Source organism: Macrosteles quadrilineatus, unplaced genomic scaffold (genome assembly GCF_028750875.1).
Source record: "Macrosteles quadrilineatus isolate MER2022 unplaced genomic scaffold, UCM_ALF_1.0 Scaffold_8__2_contigs__length_117827958, whole genome shotgun sequence".
In the NCBI taxonomy this organism is placed as follows: Eukaryota; Metazoa; Arthropoda; class Insecta; order Hemiptera; family Cicadellidae; genus Macrosteles; species Macrosteles quadrilineatus.
In genome coordinates this window covers 117,750,675-117,778,075 of record NW_026542601.1, presented here as the reverse complement: position 1 = coordinate 117,778,075, position 27,401 = coordinate 117,750,675, and the positions used below count along the sequence as shown (strand labels likewise).

The 27,401-nt window shown below is 34.7% G+C and overlaps 1 protein-coding gene across 1 annotated transcript; it reads left to right on the top strand.

The window, feature by feature from the left end:
• The first annotated feature begins 1,573 nt into the window (after positions 1 to 1,573).
• Positions 1,574 to 16,968, top strand: LOC129000731 (integral membrane protein 2C-like). Its single transcript, XM_054427704.1, has 7 exons — positions 1,574 to 1,801; positions 7,101 to 7,286; positions 9,040 to 9,138; positions 13,373 to 13,513; positions 14,484 to 14,598; positions 15,920 to 16,066; positions 16,533 to 16,968. Exons 1-7 carry the CDS (start codon positions 1,724 to 1,726, stop codon positions 16,658 to 16,660), a joined length of 894 nt encoding a protein of 297 aa, XP_054283679.1. The 5' UTR covers positions 1,574 to 1,723; the 3' UTR covers positions 16,661 to 16,968.
• The last annotated feature ends 10,433 nt before the right edge of the window (positions 16,969 to 27,401 follow it).

Here is a 27,401-nt window from a genome sequence, read left to right as displayed (position 1 = left end):
TCCTGGTTGCATAACGAGTCCATGCAACCACAGAAGAAATTAATAACAAGATAAATAAAAAATCATTACGCAAGTAGACGCATGGTTAATGCCAAGTCAGGTGTTAGGCACAAGAAGAAAAAAAAATCTAATCTTTTCCAAAGTGCCAATATGGAGTGCCTTACTTTGATTCTTGGTGGCATAGTCTATATAATATTTATGTTTTTATCTATAAACGTCAGCAGCTAAAGCGACCCTGGAGAGTACAGCCACGGCCACCTTTAACTTCAAGGTGGCCGTGGTACAGCGGTTTTCATTTTGTTTTGGTGTGGAAACAGGGAATGGAATAGGGGGGGGTCGCATTCCGGACGGGCTCACGGGAGCCATCATGATAAAATTTGTTTCAATTTATAGTTAAAATAATTATAAAATTTGTTTAGTATAGCGACCACAACCTTCGTAACAGAGACCAGCTCCACATACCTTACTGCAGGCTGTCCAAAACGCAAAGCTTTTTCCGCATCAGGGCTCTGAAGATGTACAACAGTCTCCCCCAAAGATTTAAGTCTTGTGAACCGTCCACTTTTAAAAAGAAAGTTAAAGCCTGGCTAGTCGACCGTCCACTGTACTCAGTTGACGAGTATTTTGATGCGTTCCATCGAGTATAGGCTCAACGCCATCTTGCCAAAAGTATTGTAAATAGTGTAAATATTATTTTTTAGTTTATGACACAGTCTATCCAGAAATTCTGGTCAACGACGTCACAGCAGGTATTAAGGTATTATAAAATCAAACTGTCATAACCTTAACCTAACCAAACTTGTGATGGTGAATGAAGTAATCTAATCGAAAAAATAGTTCCTTTTATAAAATTAAATTATAAATGCCTCTAATTCTAACAAAAGATGCACTGTTAACAAGTAATCGCATCCTAAGCTAAATCTTTGGCAAAAAGTTCGTGTTTCAAGAGTGGGATGCATAATTTTTATTCTAGCTGCGGTTTTTTCATACAAACAAAATCAGTCAAAAAAATAAAAAATAAATTTAATAATTTTTTTATTATAAAACTAAGAAAACAATGAAATTAATTTTATATATTTGTTTACTATAAAATTAAACTGTCATTACAGAACATACCAACCAAACTTGCTGGTAATGAAAAAAAACTAATGATTAATGGAGGTTTACTAATCGAAAAAAATTGTTCTGTTCATAAAATGAAATTATAAATGCCTGAAATTCAAAATATGTACAGTTAAGAAGTAATCGCATTCTAAGCTAAATCTTTGAGAAAAAGTTTGTGCCCACGCCCACGGTGGGATTCGATCTTGGTACCATCAAATCATCAGCCTGATACGTTAACCACTACACACTATCAACACCGATAGACTCAAAAAGTATCGTTGAGTCTGCAAAAATCGTGATCCCACGCACGAGAGAAGAGACCGAAGTCACGCCATGAGGCACGGCCGCCTCTCGTAGGGGCCAATAGAATTGTGCGTCATGGAGCGCCCCGTGAGTCTTGCGTAAACTGGACCCCCGGGATGGGGGACTGTTTGGTATTGGATTGGATTAGGTTGGGAGTTGGGAGTTGTTGTTGTGACACAGACTAACGTCAAAGTTAATGTCAAAGTCAATTTTCAAGTAGTAGATGCGTAAATAAGCTAATTTTGCTGTAAAGAGAAAAATCAAGAGTGTAAAGTAAATTTTTATTCTGAATCGTTAATAGTTGAGCGTTAACATTATGACTGTGATAACAAAACCTCTGAGTGAAAAGAAAGGGGATAAGCTTGATCAACCGCTCGTAGTTGCAGAATGTTTGGTATGTTAAAACTCTTTATTATGCTTGGACTATTGTCTAAATTACAAGATTAAATGTTTAGCTGTTTAAGGCCTATATGGGTTGCCTCGGGTACCTAGTTTTGAATTTAGTAGGAAAATGTAGTCATATATTTTACGAGGGGGGATTAGATTTAGGCTTTAAACTTGAGCTTGCCAGTTTATTAAAAATCTGAAATGGGCTAAATTTAAACGTGAGAAAAGATCAAAGGCAAACTATTCTTTACAGTAACTGGTTCTGAATAGGAATATAAGTCTTAAATAATTGAAATTTGCTATTTTCATGGTTTGATATACCTACAGATTTCAAGCTAATTTGTGGACCCTTAATTTTTTTTCCTAGGACGCTAGGCACGAGCTGGAATTGTTTTTCACATTATACTTCAGGCTGGACCTAAGGGTTAGGCCTAGCCTACGGCATTATCACTTAGATAAAATCCATTGGTGATTTGGCGGGATTTCAACCCGGGACCCCAGGAACCGGAGTCCCACGCTCTAACCACTAGACCAGATCACTCCCCCTGTGTGGACCCTTATAGCTACTGTAAAAGTTAGCTAGCCTCTATTTTCTATACATACTCCCCCCACCCCGCCTTTAGCTAGTCTACTCATGGAAATCCCAGCTCCAAGCTGATGGCTGCACTTAAGTAGGCCTATCTGTCCTACACTCATTCGAATAAAAAATATCGATATATAGACTATTCAATAAATCTATTAAAGTAGAACCTCGATAAACTTACTTCGACACTTTGTAGACTTAAGGGCGTGTCGAACTATAGGGAGTAACTTTTATAGAGTTTAATATACAGGAAAGTAAAAATATAGGCTCAAAAATAAGCACAAAAAATGGCTTTAAAAGTTAAAACATTTATGGGCCTTATGGGCTGTTATACTAGTAGGCCTATTATAAAAATAGAAACAACAGTATTCAATACCTTACATTGACAAATCTTTTTATTCATTTTATCCCTTGTTTCCACTTAAATATAAATGGAAAAACTGTGAATTTTGGTACTAAAGAGATGCTTAAGTGCAGCCAAGCTGATTACACCAACCAAGGAAACAGCAGTGGCGGATCCAGAGGAGGGGTGAAGGGGGCCACCGCGCACCCCTAGGGCATACAAATACATATATTTTTTACTAGTAATACAGTAGTGCATACACATTGCGTAAAATAATTTGTCACACGAACTTTGGACAAAGAAATGGTATGAAACTGCCAATTTGGAGACTTGTTTACACCAATTTTTCGGGCCCCCGAACAAGGCAGACCCCCTTGCAACTGTTCTAGATCCGCCACTGGGAAACAGGGTTGGATTCAAAAATTGAAACCCTGTTAGAGGCCTATATCCTATTGAACATAATATTTGCTGTCCTGATGGGCAGCTGCAGTTCCGTATAGAGCCTACGACATATTATTGAATGAATAACAATATAGGTACAGTAGGCTAAGTTATATTGAAACTTGTTCGGTTCTATATATCGGATTGAATAATATATATATTGATAGGGATAGTCCTAATAACTATATTGATAATAATAAAATATATTTTTATTGTAAACATCAATTTCAAAATTGTTTAGTTTACATTTTTATTAATATTTGATCATACGCCTAACTCTAAAAAACAAAAACACAATTTATTAAGTTATACATGTAGATATAAAGTCAGTGGTTATACCAACACATTATATTAAGTAAATTAACAAAAACAATAACCAAAATTTAAATTAACGATAAAATATTAACTTAAAAGTTATATAAGAAGTATGGTGAAGTTATAAGAAATATAAACCAAAAGGTGATTCTAGTGCTTGTTTAGTTTTGAAGATTTTTGGCATCCAAACAATTAAGTACCTGGTTTTCGCCTTTTATTCTGGTCTTCATCTTGTCTCCTAATAACTTATTTTGCATTTAGTTACCTTAGTTATGCTTAGCTTATTGTACGGTAGGCTACCTTAGTTAGCTTGTTTTGGAATCAAACATTTTTCTGAAAATCAACGCAATTTTCAATAGGCCTAGTATTGTTGATGTGGTAAGCGTAAAATATCTAAAATTCACAGTTTCTTCCATTTTTAGTTAAGTGGAAACAAGGGATGAAATGAATAAAAAGATTTGTCAATGTTATTGAATACTGTTGTTTCTATTTTTATCATACTAGTATAACAACTCATAAGGTCCCACAGAGCATAGAATAAATTATAGAGTCGCCACTCCTATACCTACAGCTATACCAGTAGTAAAGCCGATTTCTGCCATCTTGGTAAGAGAGTCGGGCTCGGAACTTGGAAAACACGGCGTCATTACCACTGTGTTATTCTATGCTACTTTATGAATTAGATGAAGCTACCGCTCCAATGATACATATAGAACTATCCCCCCTTCGATATTGACCTAGGACTCTGCCCTGTGGGCTTTCAAAGTTCTGAGGTGAGAGTTTTAAAAGTAAATATTGATTGGTGGTTTCGATGGTAACAATATAATGGTTTAAATGTAAATGCAGACCGGGCCGGCCGCCATCTTGGTACGAGAAGCCTGCTTCACACCAGACGGCAAGTGCAGCCTCTATTTTTATTCTATGCTCTGTGTAAGGCCCATAAATGTTTTAACTTTTAAAGCCATTTTTGGTGCTTATTTTTGAGCCTATATTTAAATTGATAAAGGGATTCTGCACATCACCTGCCAAAGGAACTGCAGTATAAACTACAGTAGCCTATCATTAAATATTATTCAAAAATATTGTCAACACTAAGGTCCCCTAAAAGAGACATTGTAATCCTAGCAAAATTGTGTTCTTCATCATTCATTCAAATTCAACAAGAGTTGATAGGAAATTAATTTTAAGTTTGTTAAGGGAGGATGACACTGATTGCACGATTCGTGCATTGGCCCACTTTATGTGTCAATAATTCATACTTCTGTATTTTGTGATCATTTAAAGATTTAAATTAAGAAAATGTTTTAGAAAATTAAGGTAAGTTAGTGAATAGAAATAAATGTTGTTCAAATTACCATTGTTTTATCGTTAGAGCCCCATTGCAATTCTTGAAATACAGTAACAAACTTTTTACCTTTGTACTAAAAGATAAACACAGGTAAAGGTGTAATTATTGCAAGTACTGTAGGTTTTAGTGCACAAGAATGTAAACCCATCCAGATAGTCATTTCATCTAAGTATGACACAACTTATTTAAGATGTGTGGCAGCTGTGATGAAAGTTTGTATTCTTCATCATAAACTGTGTTGATGGATAAACTGTTATAAAAGTAACTTTGTTTTCAAAGATACCCATATTTTTATTGACAATTTCTACTCTGACTTAATGTTATCAAGAATTGCAGTCACTTGATACTAAAATTGTTGATAAATGGTTATCAGTTGAAGGATTAGATAAGACATGAGTTGCTTTTCAGTTAATAGTGGTAAATAACCATTCACTATGTATCTGTATTATAAAGTAGATATACAGTATATCCAGTAGACATTTAATCAATCATATAACTTAACACTAAAAAAAACTTTTTGCCAATGTACAGAAATCACATAGAAGTAACAAGTAAATTATAGAAAAATATGTTGTCTGTTAAATTTAAATTTTGAGGTGGTCTATGCTTCAGTGCAAGTTTTGCACACCGCCGTAAAATAGTGATAAATAATATTGCTAAGGTCACTCTCGTGGAAATTAACTCATTTTTGCATGATTAAAATGTTGTAAATAGCCCGCCGCAGCAAACTTGCCATCTAAGCGAATTTCCATTTGTCTGAATTGATTTTCAATTAAATCTATTTAAATAACAATAGGTTTTACAAGTTTGCTGCTACAAGGAAACTAATAAAGTGTATTTTTTAGTAAAATATAATAGCAACGTAAATACATTTTCCAAGTTTGATCCACATATATCCATAAACAAGCAAACTACAGTACAACATCTTACAAAATTCTTCATAAGAATAACATAGGAATTTTAAATTATAATTTTTTTTTCTCCATAACCAATAACCGTACAAAAACACTTTGATATACTAACTTATTTGTTTTTTAAGGTCTTTAAAAAGGTCTAGAAAGAAATTGGGAAATTTTGTGTTTTGAGGGTTCAAAAATTAGAAAAACCATCATTTATCTCTTAAACATTAATGTTATTTAAATAGGAAATAAATCTGACGATTTTAAGGGAATACTTTAGTCCAGCCAGGGAAATGGGAATTCTGCAGTTTTGCTGTGGCGGGGGTATCTTTTTAATTTTAATAAGTTAAAAGAAAAAGTTGGAATAAAATCAATAATTAATTCAATTTGGTAATTAGCTTTACCGTAGGTGGTATGGTAAGACCTAGGCCCGGGACAAATTTACTTTTTCATTTTGATGTCCCCAGAGGCCAAAAACAATATTCGTTCAAAGTTTTATATATGTATAGCCTATATAATATATATATGTGTCCGTGAACGTGATAACTAAAGTAATTTTTGTCCGATTTTGATGAAATTTGGTTTGAAGGTGTAAAGCGGGATAAACTTGAATAAATTCACGAACCAGCATGATCGGACCATGGGAACGGGGTTTTATGGGGGATTTTATAGGGTAAAAATTGGTTTTTCTAATTTTTGACCCTCTAAACACAAAATTTCCCAATTTCTCTCCAGACCTTTTTAAAGAACTTAAAAAAACAAATAATTTGGTATATCAAAGTGTTTTTGTACAATTATTGGTTACGGAGAAAATTCAAAAAATTGTTATTTTAAAATTCCCATGTTATTCTTATGGAGAATATTGTAAAATGTTGTAGTTTGCTTGTTTATGGATATATTTTGATCAAATTTGGTACATTTATTTATTTTAGGCCTATACTAAGTTATTAATATTTTACTAAAAAACACACTTTTTTACCCTCCCTGTAGCAGCAAGCACTCATAAAGCCTAATGTTAATTAAATACATTTAATTGAAAATCAATTCAGGCCACTGGAAATTCGCTTAGTCGGTAGGTTTGCTGCGGCAAGGGTATTTTAAATGTTTCAATGTCTGTTTTTGTACTTTTCGTAATTTTGCTTGTGCTGTATTGTGTTTACCCTTCATGAAGATGTCTACAACTGATCAACTCTACAAGTACCTAAAGCTGACGATGGTGTTTTAACATCAAAACATTAACTCATTTGATAAACATTTCTTATGCTGTGATGGGATTACGTAAGTAATTTAGTCTTGCATTAAAATGTTATTGCAATTTTTGTGACCTTCCCCTATTTGCTGATACTGTTTATTTAACCGAGTGATTCTGTGCTGTAGCCCCATCGAGATGTGGAGACTGGGCCGGCAGAACCCACTGTAGACCCTCGTGTGTTGGTGTTGCGCGCTCGCGCACGCCGTGCGTCCTCCGTCACCACTGCGTGTCTGTTCATGATGGCGTTGCTCGTCTTGTGCTGCGGCATCCTCGGTGGCCTCTACATCTACAAGCAGTTCGTTTTCTCCCAGGTTTGTTATCATGGTCGTTACTTTAATAAGTGAACATGGGTTGCTTGTTTTTGTTTTAAATAAATCGTAATTAATTTGAGTAATTGGTGTTTCAAGTCTGATCAATGGATACGGGCCAATTTAAAATATGAAGAAAGACCGTTTGATTGTAATTTTAAATATAGGCTACGGAGGAATGCAAAAAAGAAATTTAATGTTGAATATAATTAATAATACAAAAAAAATATATTTAGCTTCTTTACTGTTCAATGCTAGTTTAGTTTTCCAACCTCCAAATTGATAGACCAATAACATTGATGACTGGCTACAGAGTTAATTTGATAATTAGATTTTTTACCTAATTTTTGTTGGATACTTTAATTCACATACATTTAGATGTTGATGCTACTCCTCTGATAGTTATCAAAACTTTTTCATCTCAATTTTCATGTAGGTATACAAAATAAAATTGATGTAAATTTCAGCTAAAGTACAATCAATTTAGTCTTCTTGTTCTTTCATTAAAATAAATGTGAATGTACAACTTTCTATAGTAGGTACTCCTTTGTTTTATAGTATAAAAAAAATCCTATGAAACTTAGTAGCATGACGATTAACTGTTCCAATAGTCACACTGATGTCAGCTGTGTAGAGACATTTAAGTTTACGCCTCATTGATCTGGAGCTGAGCATTGATCTAAATCAACCTGTATCCAGATTTCCAACGTTTCTCCTACTTCCAAACAATTGGCATTACAATAAACTTTGTTTTAAATGTGTTGGAAAAATTTGGTAGAATTTCCAATAAAATATGTTCATGTTATTGCTGTCGTTCATGATTAATTGAATGGGGATTTTTGCTCAATGGTGCAAAATGGTTTACCAACCATATGATGCAAAGTTGGGTTTCAATCAATCAATAGTATACCTATTTTAATGTTGGGTTTTCACTCAATGATATATTTATTTGCAATGATAGGGGTTTTACCCAATGGTTAATGGTACCCTATTTTCAGATGCTGTAATTGTTTAATGCTGTAAAATTTATCCAATATCCAAATGTTTATCAATTGCGCAAGAATTGATTTTAGAAGTCCTTTTACATATTTATAAAGTTTTGTTGTGATTTTGATAAGATAATTTTAGCTGATGATAGTTAATTTTTAAAGTAGGCTAACTTAATAGTTTTTATGATTACTGTACATGTTCTAGATATTGATAAAAGTTATTTTGGGGCGAATTATCCCAAAAGAACCTTTTAAAGATATTTAGGCCTATTTATTCCTTAGATAAGGACATGTCAGAATTTCTCTAATGGACCATTTAATTCCTTTGTCGAAGAGTGCCAACAAATTTAATGCTTAAGTCTTTAAGAAAACAACTTGAATACATATGAAAGTTTACTCAAAAATTTGTTATGAGGTTTGGAAGGGATTTTTGTACCACTTTGTTTAGTTGCAGTAATTTCATTAGTGATATATTAAACATACATCCATAAAAGATTTTTATCCTTATAGTACTGTTGAAATTATTTTAGGGTTAAATGCCTTTGTATTTATTAACTTACGATTATTGAAATTCCAAAGTGCACAGCACAAATTGTAGAATTCAACCTAAAACAAGTGAGAAAAAATTTAGTTACCATGTATTCAAATATAGCCTAACTGACATGAAGTGTACATCAAAACAGGCTTTAGCTTTTTCTAATAAGATGCAATGTATTTAGTACCCTTAAAAGTTAATGCCCGAGTCTAACAGATAGTTTGATTGACAGATGCATCGCCTGAGAGGCAGGTGCCGCATCCCGTACGTAGACATGGAGAAGTTTGATGAGGACCCTTACTTCTCAGACAGCACCAAGATGAACCTGGAGGTTGGTGGTTTTATCATATCTACTGGAGCTAATCAGGGTACCCACTTGATCATGAAAACCTTCAAAAGTGTGAATTCTGTTAGAAGTTGAAGAACCTGGGCATTAAGCCATGCATTTTTTATTTAACCTTTAGAATAGGGATGTGTTAATTCCAATTCTTAATTGCATAAAATGTTTGGGGAATGTCAATTCTTGATATTTCCATGTCTTTTTATTCAATGCCGGTCAATCCCAGGATCTCCTGCGATTGCAGTGAAATCAATGTCACCTATTGCTAACACTGTGGCCATCTCCTGCCAGCTATCCTCCTCAGTGATCAAGAATATTCGACTACGCATACCTTGCAGACGGCTTCCACAATCGCTTAATTGTTTTTAGATTCCTGTCCCAACAGAATACATTGACAAATAAATTTCGCAGAATGTTAGGGGCTACCACATCTTTAATTTCTAATTGTAAAGGAAAAAAAAGAAAACTCTACTCTCATATATTTAAATATTATATTTAAATATATCTACTCCTTGCAATGCTCTCAAAGTGAATTCTTTACAAATCTTGGTTGCCCCTGGGTTGGAAGAACTTGGAAAGTAAATGTACAAATCAGAGCTTTGGCAGTGGAAGCTTGGTGTTAAATAAATATTAGAGTGGGCCCTGAAAAATAAAAATACTCCCCAAAGGTCCTTATGGGACGTCCTTGGTACTGTTTGAAGTTCTTCCAGACTGCAATACCTTTGTAATAATAATACCAATCTTAAATCTACACTGAATTTAACCTGCTCACTACCACACTGATATTTAGTGTTGCACTTAAAAGGTGAATCTTTTGTAGTGGCCTATGATTTATTGAATTACCTTCTGTTTACCAATTAGATATTATTGCATATACTGAATTACCAAGGTTATTGAGAACTAAAAAGTGAGTAACAATTTGATTTATTGTACAGTATTTACTTAGCACAATGATTACAATTGGAAGTTACTGATTCTGTTTATGTAAGACAAAATAACCATTGAGCGACACAATCAATTAGAATTCCTGTGTTTGAGAATGTTGAATGAATTTATCAAAAGGGAAGATTCGGCGCGGCTACACACCGATCTCGAAGGTGTCAACGAAAGAGTGGTATTTAATTTAATTTGAGATGACCAGTGCCAAGCAAGTCCTGTTCGTTGGCCAACGATGTAAATATGAAGGTCGATTCTCGAAGGTCAACTGATTAAACAGTATTGCGTTTAGTCGTAGTAATGCTTATTGGAACGTCGCTTATTGTTTTATGGCTTATTTGGCACTTTGGCGGTTCATCTATATGCAAACTGGCACAACCTCCGATAACACTTCCGGATTCAGCCGAACCAGCTACCTACTCCCTCCTTTGATATTAATTTGATTCCCCCAAATTTAAATACTGATTGTGACACTCTTTAACGAATTGTACCTTTAATAATGACTCTGTGTAAAATTCCAATACTATAAAAATATTACAAAGCAACTCTGAATTACCCTATAAAAACATTTTCATCTATTTATTCTTAATACTATTGGATTATCACAGTCTAATAAATAAAGCGGATTGTTACAATATGAATGGATATACAAATCAGCAAATTGAGATCGAACCTGTGAACATGTGCTTATTCTACATGAATTAACAAAACAAGACAGGAAAAATTTGCAAAGTGCGACTCACTGAATTTTCAATATATATACCAAATAAATGACACAGATTACTTACTGTTTTGGACGTCCACAAATATGACACAAATAAGGGGATAAGGATGAGGAAATGTACCTAGTCGGTATTCTAATACAAACGCGATCAATTGAAACTCGTGTGACGATTGTGAAATTTTCAAATACGGACTGCGTTGGCCGGTTAACGAACTTTTGAGAATTTTGAGAAATTTGAAGAAATTTGAAGATTGCCCGACCAAACGCCGCGAGATGAATTTAATTTGCACGAACGAAGAAAAGTTTTACCGAACTAGATACGTTGAGAGTTGGAGAGGAACAGACCACACAGATACGCTGGTTGCTGGCGGCTCGCTGCATTCCCCTACCACTTTGTGTTTGGAATTCTGGGTAATTGATCAGCTGACTTTTTGTTTTCGTCTGCTACACGTTAATTCGTTGTTTATACGACGAAATCGGTACATAATATAGCCTACACTTAAATTTTAAATGTATAAACTATAGTCATATATGAGTCATACGTTTAACTTTCCAAAATTTTAGGCCCACTGTTAATAATTAAATATACCTTTCTTTAGAGTAATTATTCAAAAACAGATTAATTTATTTCATTGATTATCCTAACTTAGTCCGCAATTAAATTGCATATTATTGGGCTTGCAGCTGGCAACATCGCTGCTTACCTATGTGCTCCACTTGTCTTTGAGATTCGCTTTAATAAATATCCAGGGTTTAAAATAATTAAGTCAACCCAAAAAGGCCAGAATTTTATTTTCAACTCAACCGCAGGAAATCTATATAATATTAAAACGAAACAGTGTTTTTTTATTTCACGATTCTGAATCAACCACTCGACGGATTTTCGTGATTTTTGTGTTGAAAGAAAGATAATTTTGAGAACTAGGGAATGTCGAAGCCATAATTTTAGTTTAGGGTCCCAGTTTTTTTAGAAATTAAGTTTTAATTTTTAAAAAGTCTAGCAGCCGACGCTAAGATTCTAAACTAGCTTTTGGCATAAAATAATTTGCTTAACATAACAGCTGTAAACATTCAGCTTTTGTGTCACAAATTCAGCATATGGATAAAAATGTAAAGACATACTTAGGGTTGACTTATTTATACTATGTGTAATGCTAATCATTGATACGTTCAATTCTTCTGTAAGAGGATGACAGATTATTTAAATATACATAGTAAAATACTAGGATGTTTAAAGGATTTTTTAAATAAATCTTTGTAATCTTCGGTTTGTTTTAGTGCAATGTAATTTTATTTTAACAGCTGGTTAAATATAAAAATGCTCTATAAAACTATGAGGTTATTTTATTTACTCTGATTTTGTCATTGGTTATAGGAAATAAGTCAGATTAGTAGACCACCGAGATAAGTAACACCATCGATGTATACAAGTCGAGGCTCTGTACATGAGTCTTAAAAAGAGGATATCCCTATTAATTTACTGCTCAACTTTTTTAGGAAAAGGTAGGAAAATCCATTTTTTACAAGTTTTAATTCATCTTGGTTTGTTTACAATCAATCAATCAATATTTTTCAATGCTTATACTTTGTTTGGATTAGGCCCGGAAATATTTATGTCATAAAGAAGGAGATCAAGAATCTTCAGGAATATGTTTTTAAATTACCACCACAACCTCAGACGGGTTTTATCCAAAGATAGATGAACAAAAGAATATATGAACAAAGATATATAGATTGACCTAGGATACTGCAATTAGAATAACCATCCTTTTATGAAATCTAAAAAGTTGTTTGGCGTGTGTTTAGTTGTGGTTAAGTTTGGAGGCTTTGAATATTTTATAGTTTAAATAAATGAATATGGGGAATTACGGTGTGCATTGATTCAATGAGGGTGGTTTAATTATTAAGGATAGAACTGATAACGGAATGGATAATAAACATAGACAATTGATTACGTCACTAGCTTTACTAGCGTGTTTACGTTTTAAATTCCTTCAACATGTGACCAGTTCTTTTGTTCAAATGAATATTATTTTATTTTTGACTCAGCTGTGTACAAAAACAAACTATATGACTATATGTTGTTGTTTTTACTTTTCTTTGTTTACACTTATTTATTTAGCAATTGATGCAGTGAAATTGATATGTGAGGATGATTCGTTTAATGATGTCAGGACACCAACGTTATAATTGTGTGTACTGTGAATTTTATTGAATGTTTACGTTTTATTTTAGGGAGTTTCTATTCAGACCTACTGGAAGTTGTTTATAGTATGAGTAATTGTATTGTGGTGATATTGATTATGGAAGAGGCAGGTATGCGATGGAATTGGAAGGTGATATTGTTGACTAGGCCTATACACTTCTCAATTGATAATTACTCTTTCTTCTGTAGGCTGCAATAAAATTTGTCTTTATACGTGTAAGCTAGCTGTTCTGAATTATACACAGTTTTAACTCACTACTCCCGTACGTAGGACGGGCTAACACCTCGTTAAGCTTTAAAATCATTTATGCTGTACAATTCTCTAAAGAGCTGTCTCTTAAACTAAGTGATGGTTGCAGATGCCACGACCTAAAGCTACCAAGAGTCGCTTCTTGAATGAGGAGTTTGACATTGATGGAGAAGCCAGCAGCTATGAGAAGATCACAGTCCCGAACTTTGAAGGTGGACGCAGCAGTCGATTTGTCCATGACTTCAATATGGTTTGTACACATATACAAACATAACCTTGTTTTCTAAAATCCTTTAAAAAAACACGAAAAAACTGTTTCAAGCTTCATTTCACTCTCAAAAGCCACAGCTAATTCCAGTCCAAATAGCAAGGGTGGAAGACAACCTATTGTATTACCCCTTATCCAGTTTGTAGATGATACAGAATGGACTGAGTTGGTTATTGTTACAAAAGGGAAAAAACAGCATTGAGTAAAATGTGTTGAATAGTGTCATATACTTAAAGGAGAGGATGCAAAGTTAGCCAAAAATAGAATAATGAAATAACTAAACAAACCAACAAGGTATTTAGTGTTGATATAAAATCTTCAAGGGAGCCCAGGTCTTTGAATGAGTATACAGCATTCGACTGTTGACTGAACTAAACATTCCATCTCCATGTTAAAGTTGTATTAAGTTTTTTTTTTTTTTTTTTTTTTTTTTAATCAATATGGACGTAGTTTATTTGAGCCACTGACAGATTTTTGTTGGTATGGCTGTTGTCCTATGAGAATTTTTTTAGCCAAGTCCAATTTTGGACAACTGGTGTCAGCTATAGCATCTTTCATGTCTTGTCAACTATCTCAGTAACAAAAATAAAGTAGGTATTACAATTTTAGACTCTAGCAAACTCTCTGACTAGTGACTGGCTCGTTAACTATGTTATTTTTAAAAAGAAACTGGCTACAGCTGGAGTTTTATGGGATATCTATTTCAGTATCCCAGTAAAAGTCAATGGTATAACACTTTGTCAATCAGATAATATTGTAACTGTACAAAAATGTATTTCCCTTAAATCATAACTTTCCCTTAACATTGCCATCTTTGATATATTTAATTGTGTCTAGCACATTCAAGCCACAAACAGTGTGAATTCTAAAGTGTTACTGGGTAAAAGCCACCAAATGATTGAACAACTGTTTTTAATAGGCCTACTAAAGAGTAAGTTGTCTACTGTTACAGAACAAAACTGGTATCATTGATGTGGAAGCTCGCCGTTGTTTCGTTATGACTCTGAATCGCACCCAGGTTCTGCCCCCTCAAGATCTCATTGATCTCATCCGCAAGATGTGGGATGGTTAGTTGAACATGTTCTTATCAAATTATAAATCCTCAATCTGAATAAGTTCTAAGTTTATTAACTGTTGCAATTTTGCTTTATAGAAGTTTTGGCGTTAAAAAGCGACAGTTTTTGTGTGATCCTAAAACATATTTACTATTATCTCACTCATGGATATTTTTTGTGCTGAATTCTGGTCTTCGGGAGATGACAGTGTCGTTGAATTAGTGAAGGTGTGGCTGATGTTTAGAATGTGCTGCAGCAACCCATTTTCAGGAGAAAGTAAAATCTCATGTTATTTATATTTACTTGTATTATACTCTGTTCACAAAATTTAGGCGGTTTGAAGTGAAGCGATTCCATCCCCTCCACCTCAACCATTGAAATAACCACCCAAAGCTGATTGTCTGATATATACAATGCTAAAATGCCCCCGCCGCAGCTACCCTGCAGACTAAGCGAATTTCCATTTACCCGATTGGATTTCAATTAAATCTATTTTAACAACATTAGGTGTAACAAGTTAACAAGTACCCAGGTATGCTGCTAAAGGGAGGGTAATAAAATGTGTTTTTAGCAAAATATTAATAGCTTAGTATAAAATAAATAAATTTGCGAAGTTTGATCAAAATATATCCATAAACAAGCAAACTACAATACTTAACTTATTCTCCATGAGAATAACTTGGGAATTTGAAAAAGCCAATAACCGTGTACAAAAACACTTCAAGCTATCTACTAAACTATTTGTTTTTTATGCTCTTTAAAATGGATTGAAGAGAAATTATAAAATTTTATGTTTTAAGGGTCAAAATTGAGAAAAACCAATTTTTACCCTATAAAACCCACCATAAACCCACGTTCCCATGGCCCGATCATGCTAGTTCGCCAACTCATTCAAGTTTATCGCGCCTCGACCTTCAAGCCAATTTTTCTCAAAATCCAGTATTAGTCCACGTACTTATATACGTGTATAAAAATTTGAACAAATAGTGTTTTTGGCCTCTAGAGACATCAAAATGAAAAAGTATAATGGTCCTGGACCCAGGTCTTACCATGCCACCTACAGTAAAAGCTACTTCCTTATAGGGAAATTTGCTAAAAGTGGTGGAGGAACCCAGGAAACCTTCCCCTTAAACCGCCTAAACAATTTGTGTACAGACTTTAAGTAGTAGAAGTGTGGGGATAGTGAAATTTCAGTTCATATCAGTTTCGGGTCTAATAGTTATGGCTCAGTTCTGATCTGATATTGAAAGGTTTGGATTTGGATGTTCAAATTCTGATAGTTGGTATTATTTTTTTGAACAATTTATGTAATTGTAGTTGTTGTTGACTGAAGGTTACTACGAGGTGGACATAGACATGGTGCGGGAGACTATGAGAGTGGTATTGCCACCTATCAAGGACCCGAGATCTGTTGGACTGATGATAATGAGGGAGTGTGGAAACTACCCCATCTACAAGATGGAGAAGATTGTGTCTGGAGGTGAGCCATTCACTAAACGTTGCATCAACTTTATGTTGGAATTATAAGGCATAACATTTTATGAATTTTTGTCTTTTGAGGATGTTGGCTATTCTATCTTTCCTCCATTAAACTGGATAAGCCTCTCATACTTGTTCTACATCTTCTGGGTGCATCCAAAAGAGTTCAGATGCTCTCAGCAGAGTTTTTCAACAATCAGTTTAGGTCGTGCATACCCAAAAGATGGCTTATAGTATTGATATTTAAGTGGTACTTCCACTATTCTTACAATTTTATTTTAAGTGCTTGGTAATCCAGCCTGACCACCAAGGTCCCAAGCAAGCAGAATCAGTAAGTAAGCATCAATAACGACAATCACAACCCTTTTTTTGGGGGTCATTACCAACACTCCAATTAACTTTATGCATGTTTTCAATGAAAGTTTTTCTTCCTTTTCCCGAAGTAAATTCAGTTCCCTCTGTTCCAGTGTTCAAGAGGAGTGTTTCGCCAGACCCCACCACTTTCATGTCCTACGCTGGGAAACAGTTTGTGCAACTCAAGATCGCCAATGAAGAGGAGTTGAATGCCTGGGAGGCAGCTCACCCTCGCTCGTAGATTCACAATTAATCATTTTATGTAAATTCATGTTAACATACAATTTTAAATTTTAACCACCTGCTCGTGCATTTCATATTTTTAGGCAACTTTATACACGATTACCACCAACTACTTAATGTTGTTGATATAATTACTATTAAATTATATTTGTATTTAAAGCTTTATTAGTTATTTTATAATTTTTTATTATTAGCTGGTTAGTTGGTATGTTGTTGGTTAGGTAAATAGGTACTATTGATGTTGTGTCAAATGAAAGCGTATTTGTATTGCAATAAAGATTAATAAATAAGTTATTTAATCGTGAACAGTGTTTATGATATTTCCTACCTCATACAAAGAATTATCCAGACAACATACGAGGACGAGAACGAAACCAAAAGGAATTGTAAAGTGGAGAATAATGGAGTATACTCATGAGGAAAATTCTTTTAAAGGCAGCTGTTGATTTTCCCCCTAATCAATGGGAAAATCAGCTGCAGATACTACTAGTACTAGAAAGTATGGAGTCTGTTAGAAATGTTCATGTTTTTTAAATGAAAAAATATCAATTGAAAACCTACCCTGTCTCGTTAACGTCAATAAGTGGCATTAATACTTACAATAGCTATTTCTGTGTAATAAGAGTGCTAACTGTTAACAAAACTTATAACTTGCAATGCCAAAACAAAAAACTATAAAACAATTAAAGCTACATGCACAGATTTAATTAAAATAACACCTTTGCAAAGGCGTTATATCTTATTTATTTAAAAAATTTGGTTTTTCTTTTCCTGAGTCCGTTTGGCTCTTCTACCCGACCGATTTTCATGATTGAGGTCTCGAATTGAAGGTATGCACGTACAGATTTGCCATCAAGCATCAGCATAAATGTATCTATCTATAATCCCACTCAGCATATACGTAAACGAAATTTGCTCCCCATGTATTTCTTAAGGGACTTAAATGACTTAAAGGGACTTAATGACTTTAAGGGACTTAAAGGTACTTAGTGAGTCGGTGGCTCAGTCGGTAGCGTCGCGGACTTCGGGCCCAAGGCAGCGATGCCGTGGGTTCGGATCCTGGTCACTGCCGATAACATTTTATCAGTACAGTTCACCTTTGTACTGTACTGGCTCACTCCTTGCTTTGCTGTTAACGATCCACGCACGGGCGCTTAGTCTATGTGGACGGGCAAATGCAAGGTTAAAAGAGGCCGCCAACCTCTTTAAAAAAAAAAAAAAATTTGGTTTCTCTTTGCCGAGTTCGTTTGGCTCTTCTACCCGACCGATTTTCATGATTGAGGTCTCAAATTGAAGGTACATGCACACACAGATTTGCCATCAAGCATGGGCATATATTTATCTTTAACCCCACTCGGCTTATACGTCAACAAAACTTTCTCCCTATGTATTTCTTATGGGAGTTAAATTTGGTTTCTCTTTTCCGAGTGCGTTTGGCTCTTCTACCTGACCAATTTTCATGATTGATGTCTTAAATTGAAGGCATACACGCAAAGATTTCACATCAAGCATCTTTCATCGAAGTAAATGCATCGGCATAAATTTACACACTGTATTATTTGACCGAAAAACATAATTTGATACATTATCGAATTCTTACTTCAATTTAAGATGTATTTCACCAGTTATAATTATACAATCCTATATATTTTGGTCTAAGAACCTCCAGTCAAATACCTGCATTCATTTAAGCTACTGTATTAGTTATTCAAATCGGACAAGTTTCAAGCAAACGCAGGGAGAACAACCAACCCAAACATTATTTTTCACAAGGTTTTTCTATGACTAAAAATCAATAGCTCCAGTATGATCATGTATGTTTTAGACTCAAATCAATGAGCAATTATAGGCTTTAAATTGAGCTATTGATCGTTTGAATCAGTATCAAGATAATATCAATATCAAGATTAATCATCGAAAATCATAAATTTGATTAGTTCTTGGATATTATATTTTTTAGTTTAACGCTGCGGAGCAGCATGGGTCCTCTAGTTTTAATTAAATCGTTATTTTTATTAAATGCAAAGGATACGCAACAACACATCCCAGTATTGCGAGTATTGCATTGACTTTCTGCAGGCGTTTTTCGAATATGGATACTGATTCCCCCATGAATCAAATAGTTTTTTGACCACCACTGAATCGAATCAGAATTTTGATGCATTGTACACCCCTAGTTACTTGGCAACCTATAAGGCCAATGTTAAACTTTTGAATTTTTAAATGAGTTGTGTAGCAAAATACAAATTTTCCTGATGTATCGTAGTGGCTGTCGTCATTCACGTTTTTAGGCAGAAAATAAATTATCTACAACATTTCAAGGAAATTGCCAAAGAGGATTTCAAGATCTTTGTGCAAGCAAGCATATTTAAGCAAACATTGCTCATATAGGCCTATGGATATCCTATACTCTAATACGAGCAATGTTTGCTTGTATGTATGTATGTATGCTTGCTTGCTTGCTTGCAAAAAAGATCTCGAAAACGGCTCCGACAATTTTCTTCAAATGTTGTAAATAGTTTATTTCTGGCCTAAAAACGAGTTTACTGCAGTTAGAACTGCCAACAAAAATCTAATTACGTAGAAAAATGAAACTGAAAATCACATTTTTTTAACATTAGTCTTATGGGTTGCTAGGTAACCATGTTGGATGAATTAAATAACAAGGATAAAGTAAACAAAAGACTTAAAGTTGTAGCATGTGTTCATAATAAGCCAACTACCCACAGTATACTAGCAAATTACAAATACAGTACAAAAGGAAAAACATCACTTGTTAATATTTAGCAAAGATTATACTGTAGATTACTCGATTCGATACATTGTAGTCAAGGGCAGCAGTGCGAAGTCTGGGATCTGTTTATGACGATTAGATTAGATTAAGGTATCTGCAATCCTAAAATGCCAAGGGAAGGGAAGGAAACAGGTCCGCGACATAGGAAGTGGTGAAGGAAGTAATAAAGGCAATCATAAAATGCTATAGGAATAGAGGGAAACAGGTCCGTGACGTAGGAAGTGATGAAGGAAGTAGTGAAGGCGAGCAGTCCGGAGTGTGGGGAATGTTTATGACGATAAGATTAGGGTATCTGCAATCCTAAAATGCTATGGGAAGGAAGGAAAACAGGTCCGCGACGTAGGAAGTGGTGAAGGAAGTAGTCAAGGCGAGTAGTTCGGAGTGTGGGAACTGTTTATGACGATTAGATTAAGGTGTCTGCAATCTTAAAATGATATGGAAAGGAAGGAAAACAGGTCCACGACATAGGAAGTGGTGAAGGAAGTAGTCAAGGCGAGCTGTCCGGAGTGTGGGAACAGTTTATGACGATTAGATAAGGGTATGGGCAATCCTAAAATGCTATGGGAAGGGAGGGAAACAGGTTAGCGACATAGGAAGTGGTGAAGGAAGTAGTCAAGGCGAGCTGTCCGGAGTGTGGGAACTGTTTATGACGATTAAATAAGGGTATGGGCAATCCTAAAATGCTATGGGAAGGGAGGAAAACAGGTCCGCGACGTAGGAAGTGGTGAAGGAAGTAGTCTAGGTGAGCTATCCGGAGTGTGGGAACTGTTTATGACGATTAGATTAAGGTATTTGCAATCCTAAAATGCTATGGGAAGGGAAGGAAACATGTCCGCGACATAGGAAGTGGTAAAGGAAGTAATAAAGGCAATCATAAAATGCTATGGGAATAGAGGGAAACAGGTCCGTGACGTAGGAAGTGATGAAGGAAGTAGTAAAGGCGAGCAGTCCGGAGTGTGGGGACTGTTTACGACGATAATATTAGGGTATCTGCAATCCTAAAATGCTATGGGAAGGGAGGAAAACAGGTCCACGACGTAGGAAGTGGTGAAGGAAGTAGTCAAGGCGAGTAGTCCGGAGTGTGGGAACTGTTTATGATGATTAGATTAAGGTATTTGCAATCCTAAAATGCTATGGAAAGGGAGGGAAACAGGTCTACGACGTAGGAAGTGGTGAAGGAAGTAGTCAAGGCGAGTAGTCCGGAGTGTGGGAACTGTTTATGACGATTAGATTAAGGTATCTGCAATCTTTAAATGCAATGGGAATGGACGGAAACAGGTCCATCACGTAGGAAATGGTGGTAATGGCGAGCCGTGTGGAGTTTGGGAATGGATTTATGTATCTCCAATACTAAGGTGCTTTCAGAGTGAACTAATGATTTTCCCCGAGCAAAGCTCGGTCCCCAGGTACTATGATTAACTCACACATAAATTAAAGGGTAGAACCATGTGGATAACCTCCATAAATTAAAAAATTCAGAACATCCAGCTGTTTAATTTGCATTTCTATGGAAACCTAATCTAGCTATTAAAAAATTACAGATTTCAGCTGGGCAGTTTTTACTCAAATTTGAGAAGATGTTGTTGATGTTAAAGTAGAAGCTTTTTAGTGCTGAAAGATGAGAATTGGTATACGTATTACTCTTCTTTTTAAACTTAAGAGATGTCATTAGCTAAGTGCATTTATGCAAAAGGAAATTAAAATATCATTTGTTTTAAACAAAATATGTATGGTCTGTAGGTTGTCTAGGTGTCCATCTAACGGAAAACTAAGAACTGATCATATTTTTTTTATTAAACAGAGGGACAGGCTTCCAAGTAACCATGGTATTGCATCGCAGCTGGAACAACTTATTGTGCACTTAACATGACTTTTGATGACCAGAAAAAAAGCTGGGAATCTTGAGCCTACTATATTTTGTATGGGAACATCAAAATCTAGTTTCTCCAGTCATGCTATGCTAACAGACACATATAGGAAATAATGTGTTATATACAGTAAATATATTGGTGTATGGCCTCTGGGAGTATCAAAACAATACCCCCGTCGCAGCAAACCTGCATACTAAGCGAATTTCCATTTACCCGGCTTGATTTCTACTAAAATATTCCCTATTAATTTTCAGATTTATTTCCTATTTAAATAACATTAATTTTAGTGAGTAGTTAGGTTTGCTGCTACGAGGAAGATGTTGAGGTGTGTTTTTTCAATTGAAATATTGATAGCTTAGTGTGAAATAAGCCAAATTGCCAAATTTGATTAAAATATATCCATAAACAAGCAAACTAGAACAGTTTATTTATTCTCCATAAGAATAACATGGGAATTTTAAATTTACAATTTTTTAAATTTTTTCGTAGTCAATGAACATTCAAAAAAACTTCAATACACTAAATTATTTGTTTTTTTAAGCTCTTCAAAATGGTCTAGAGAGAAATTTAGAAATTTAAAGTTTTTAGGGACAAAAATGAGAAAAACCCATTTTTACCCCATAAAACCCCCCATAAACCCCTGATCCCATGGTCCGATTATGCTGGTTCGCAAACTCGTTCGAATAAATGTAGGTTTACACGTTTGTACCAAATTTCATCAAAATCGGATCAATTTTGCTCGAGTTATCGCGCTAACGGACACATATATAAATGTGTGTGTATTTATATATATATATATATATATATATATAAATATATATATATAAATATATATATATATATAAATATATATATATATATATGAATTTGAACGGATGGTGTTTTTGGCCTCTGGGGACCTCAAAACGAAAAAGTAAATCGGTCCCGGGTCTAGGTCTTACCATGAGACCTACGGTAATAGCTTATTCCCTATATGGGAAATTCGCTAAAAAAGTAAAGTAGTCCCAGGTCTAGGTCTAGGTAATTTATCCCCTTTATGGGAAATTAGCCAAAAAAAATATGCTATTTAAGTTTGTCATATGTAAAAATGCATATCATTTCAAAGGTTTTACAATTCCTATAAATGATCAATTCAACTTTATCCAGCCTCTTTCAGTTTTCAGGTTATCGTTATCAATTAAAAACATTTTCCCCATAAATATCATTGCGTTAGGCATAATTGTTAAACATTATGTGTCACAATTTCTAAACAGATACCAAAACTCAACAGTACTGGAAACGTCAATTATGTTTTTAATTTAGATTAACATGCGATGTATACCAATTTTCTTACTAACATTTGTTAAAGAATATAACCATAGTAAAAAATAAAAGAGCGAAGTAAGCAATTATAACCAGGGTTAACAGAAGATAATAATGCCTTTGGCAATGTTTTACTCGGATACTGCAATTTTGTAGACACTAAAATACGTACACAACAGTGCTGCTTGTAGTGTTATCCTGTCCGCAGGCGCTTGGTTGTATAAGCTGTTAAAACACCTTTCTATTTATATATACCGTAGGCTATTAAATATTCCGCCCAGTTTATAGCTTGAATAGTTTTATCGATATAGTGTAGTAAATTTAACCGTTCATCACAACAAAGTGCAATCTAGAATTTTATATAGTCCCTAATCCTTAAAAGATAGTCTAGACAACAGGTAGCACCATTGGTGTAACCATTGAGTAATTATTCTTATTTCCCTACGTGTTTTCTTCATTCAATGAAGAATTACCGTTTTCACCATTGGGATGGAAAAAGACGGATGCTGAGATATAGAGGGAGACATTCATTATTTTACAACGGAATAAGGGAGAGGGGTTATTTCTTTTGTTGATCTAATTGCTGCTTGAGGAACTTTTAGGGATTGTATCCTTTAAATCAAATCAATTTATTTGACCAAATTAACAATAACACAATTTGCATTAGGCAGGTCAGTACAAAATTACTTTACTATAATACTAATTTTAATACTTTATACTGAAATGGCGACCATGAAAGGTAGGTATTTTAAAGCCAAGTATGAATGGAGATCAGTGTAGGATGAGTGGTGATCATTTACAATAATTACCTACAGATAATGTCCTTTACTGTCAAGTTTGCTGCGGCGGGAGTTTTTGTATCTTACTAATATTATAAATCTGAAAGTTTGTGTGTGTGTTTGTGTGTGTGTGTGTGTTGCTCAATCACGCATAAACTACTGGACGGATTGGGCTGAAATTTGGCATGATGATAGCTCACATTCCCGATTAACATTAAAGCATATTATTATCCCAAAAATCCTTTCGGGCTCCGCCCCAGTGGATCTGTAGTTCCCCATGTTAACCTTATGGTTTTTCATATTTAAAAGGAATTAATGAATCTTAACAGCTGTTTCAATTAAACAAGTTGGTTCTGTTCTATGATGTTCAATAGCATAAAAGTTACAAGGATTACCAACAGGGTGCAGCACTATTATTTTTTTTTTTATTTGTGACAACAGCTAATTTCCAACCAAAAGGTGAGCGTAGCGAACGAACTTCAACCTGGAGGCGAGTTAGCGTAGCGAACGAGCTAACCTGAAGGCAAGTGAGCGCAGCGAACGAGCTCCAACTTAAAGGTGAGTGAGCGTAGCAAACGAACTTCAACCAGGACGAGAATGAGCCATGCGAATACTTATGAAGTTAAACGGGGCGAAGCCCGCGGGTACAGCTAGTTTTTAAATAAAAATCCCATGAGTATAAATGGTGCCTCACTACAATAGAATGGTGAAGGTGGCGGATCCAGAGGGGGGGGGGATGAAGGGGGCAGTCGCCTCCCCCCTCGGGCATACATATATATATTACTGCATGTAATGCAGTAGTGCATACACATTGATTAAAATAATTTTTTACATTTGGACAAATAAATGGTATAAAACTGCCATTTTAGAGACTTAGTTTACACAAATTCTTTGGGGGGTACCCCCGAACCCCACCAGTTCGCCCCCCTTGTGACTGTTCTAGATCCGCCACTGGTATTCTAGAATGTGCGCTCTATGTCTATCCACATAATTCCCGTCTTTCCCTGATCTCACACATCTCAATTTCGATTTAGTAATCGTGAAAGTATAATTTGCAGATTTGATTGACTGTGTAATGAGGGAGGAATCAGTTTAGTTTTTTTTTTTTTTTTTTTTTTTTTTTTTTAAGCATTTATCTTATGGTAATATGGTAATGTAAGCAAGATTAAGGTGAATATAGTAATATTGTAATTGTAAAAAATTTAATACAAAACAGTGTTATAATTCTGATGACTGTACTTTTGTAAAACAAGTCTTTAATAGGTATTGTTTTGTTTGCAAAAACATTTTTTTAAATTTGTATTTGTATTTTTTATTTGTTTTAAATGGTAATTTTAAATTATTTTCTTTCTACTTCCAATCAAAATTTGTTTTAACAGCGTAAACAGAATTTCCTCACTTTCAAAGATGCATCTAGAAATAAACCAATTTCGTACTACCTTAAATTTAATTCATACTCTCTATAATTTTCATACACTAATGTAGCCGACACAAATCAAAACATTCAACAATCAACAATGGAAAATCAACCAGAAAATTCGTGATTCAGCTGGCACTGGATGATGAAACAGCCTAAATACCCCCGCCGCAGCAAACCTGCAGACTAAGCGAATTTCCATTTGACTGATTGGATTTACACTGAAATGTCTACTTAAAAATATAACATTTATTCCCTATTTAAATAGAATTAGTTTAACAAGTACTTAGGTTTGCTGCATCAGGGAGGGTAAAACTGTTCTTTTTTTGTAAAATGTTAATAGTTAGTAAGAAATAAAAATATTTTTCAAATTTGATCAAAATATGTTCATAAACAAGCAAACTACAACAGTTTACTTATTCTCCATAAGAATAACATTGGAATTTTAAATTTACAATTTTTTTTAATTTTCTCCGTAACCATTAGGCGCATAATAACGCTTCAATATACTAAATTATTTGTTTTTTTAAGCTCTACAAAATGGTTTGAAAAGAAATTGCTAAATTTTATGTTTTTTGGGTAAAAAATAGGAAAAACCTATTTTTACCCCATAAAACCCCCCGTAAACCCCCGTTCCCATGGTCCGATCATGCTGGATTGCGAACTCGTTCGAATAAACGTAGGTTTACACGTTTGTACCAAATTTCATCAAAATCGGATCATTTTTGCTCGAGTTATCGTGCTAACGGACACATATATATATATATAAATATATAAATATATAAATATATATATATATATATATGAATCTGAACGGATGGTGTTTTTGGCCTCTAGGGACCTCAAAACGAAAAAAAAAATCGGTCCCGCGTCCAGGTCTTACCATGAGTACTACGGTAATAGCTTATTCCCTATATGGGAAATTCGCTAAAACGCGTAGAACATGGAACTGTCTGGAGGATGAGACGAGAAAAGAGAGAGAGAGAGATAATTATATGATAAGACAGTTTGGACAGAAGGTGGGAGAGAGAGTGAGAGAGAGGGAATGATTATGTTGGGCAGGGGTGGAAACGCACAGAACACTGGAACGTTCGAGATGCGTTGTCTACTCACTCAATATAAACGCGTTCTGTAGTGGAAGCAAGGCAGTCATTGTTGTGAGTTCGAGTTGACACAAGATACAAGATACAAGAATTTACAAGAGTTGAAGGTGTTCACGTTAGTTACTGATTGTCGTTGGTGTTCCTGAAATACTAAAAGTAAGTGTTTATTTTTTATTACAGTAGTTTGTTTTGTTATTGTCTACAGATTTGATAGCATTAGCTAATAATCTTGTAGAATAAGATTGAAAAATTTAAACATTTTAAATTAAATTGTTCAGTCAATAGTTCAATTCAAAACATCTTTAAAAATGTAAAAAATATTTTTTTCGTTGTTTTCCCATTTGTACAATGGCAGGTTGGCAGGGTTTTGTATCAAATACTATAAGTATTCAATATTAAAATTATTTATTTTTAGGTATAGTTTTTCTAAATTAAAAATATTAAAGCATGATACGTTCTAATTGCAGGAATGGACATGCTTTGGATACTGGCATTTTCTTTATAGTCAAACCTGGTTTTGGTACATCCAGTATTTTTACAGATTATACTGTAAATTTGTTGAAATGACAATTTTACAATGCACCAATTAGTTTGAAAATAGGCGAGGTTTTCAATAATAATAATTTTCTTTGAGAATACTAGAGCATTGTTAGTGTGTTCAGATCCAGAAGGTTCTTCCTGATGCAAAAGTTATCCTCATAAAACGTGTTTTAACACGTTCGCTACTGAGCGTCGCATATATGCGACGCCGCGGTCATTGCCACAGACCGAGGTATACATTTCAATCTTACACATAGACCGGCTGTCACTTGGATAACAGTACACACAGACCACGGGCGAAAACCTGTAAAACAGTGATCATTTACATTGTAATACGCTACAATAGTGTTTGTAAAAAATTGTTCTTGTTTTTTTGTATTTTTTATAACTTTTTGTAATGTCGCATATTTGCGACGCCCGGTCTACAGCGAAAACAATAGTGAAAATTATCATAGTTTTCTAGAAATAGACTAAACGTCGCATATATGCGACGGCTCATTTGTTTGTGTTTAAGGTGAAAGTAAGTAAAAAAATAAACAGATTATTCAAGAACAGTTTATAACTGAACAAATATAAAAGCTACATAGGATAATGCAGCATACATACTGCATACATACATACAGTGATGCAGAAAAGTAAAGACCAGTTTTTCCTACTATTATATGACGTCACCAATCATCATATCCACAGACCAAGCGACGCAGTTGTGCGTCAGACATCTCTGTAGACCACTGCACGGAATTCAGTGCCTTCAAATAGACCACTACAAAGATATAAGCATTTTAATAACATTAGAACCCCGACGCAAATATGCGTCGGCAGTCTATTTTAATGTGACTAGCCGTCGCATATATGCGACGGCAGTCTATGGGTAGAAACCGGCCGTCGCATATGTGCGTCGCTGGTCCATTTGAATGGAAAATTTCGTACTAT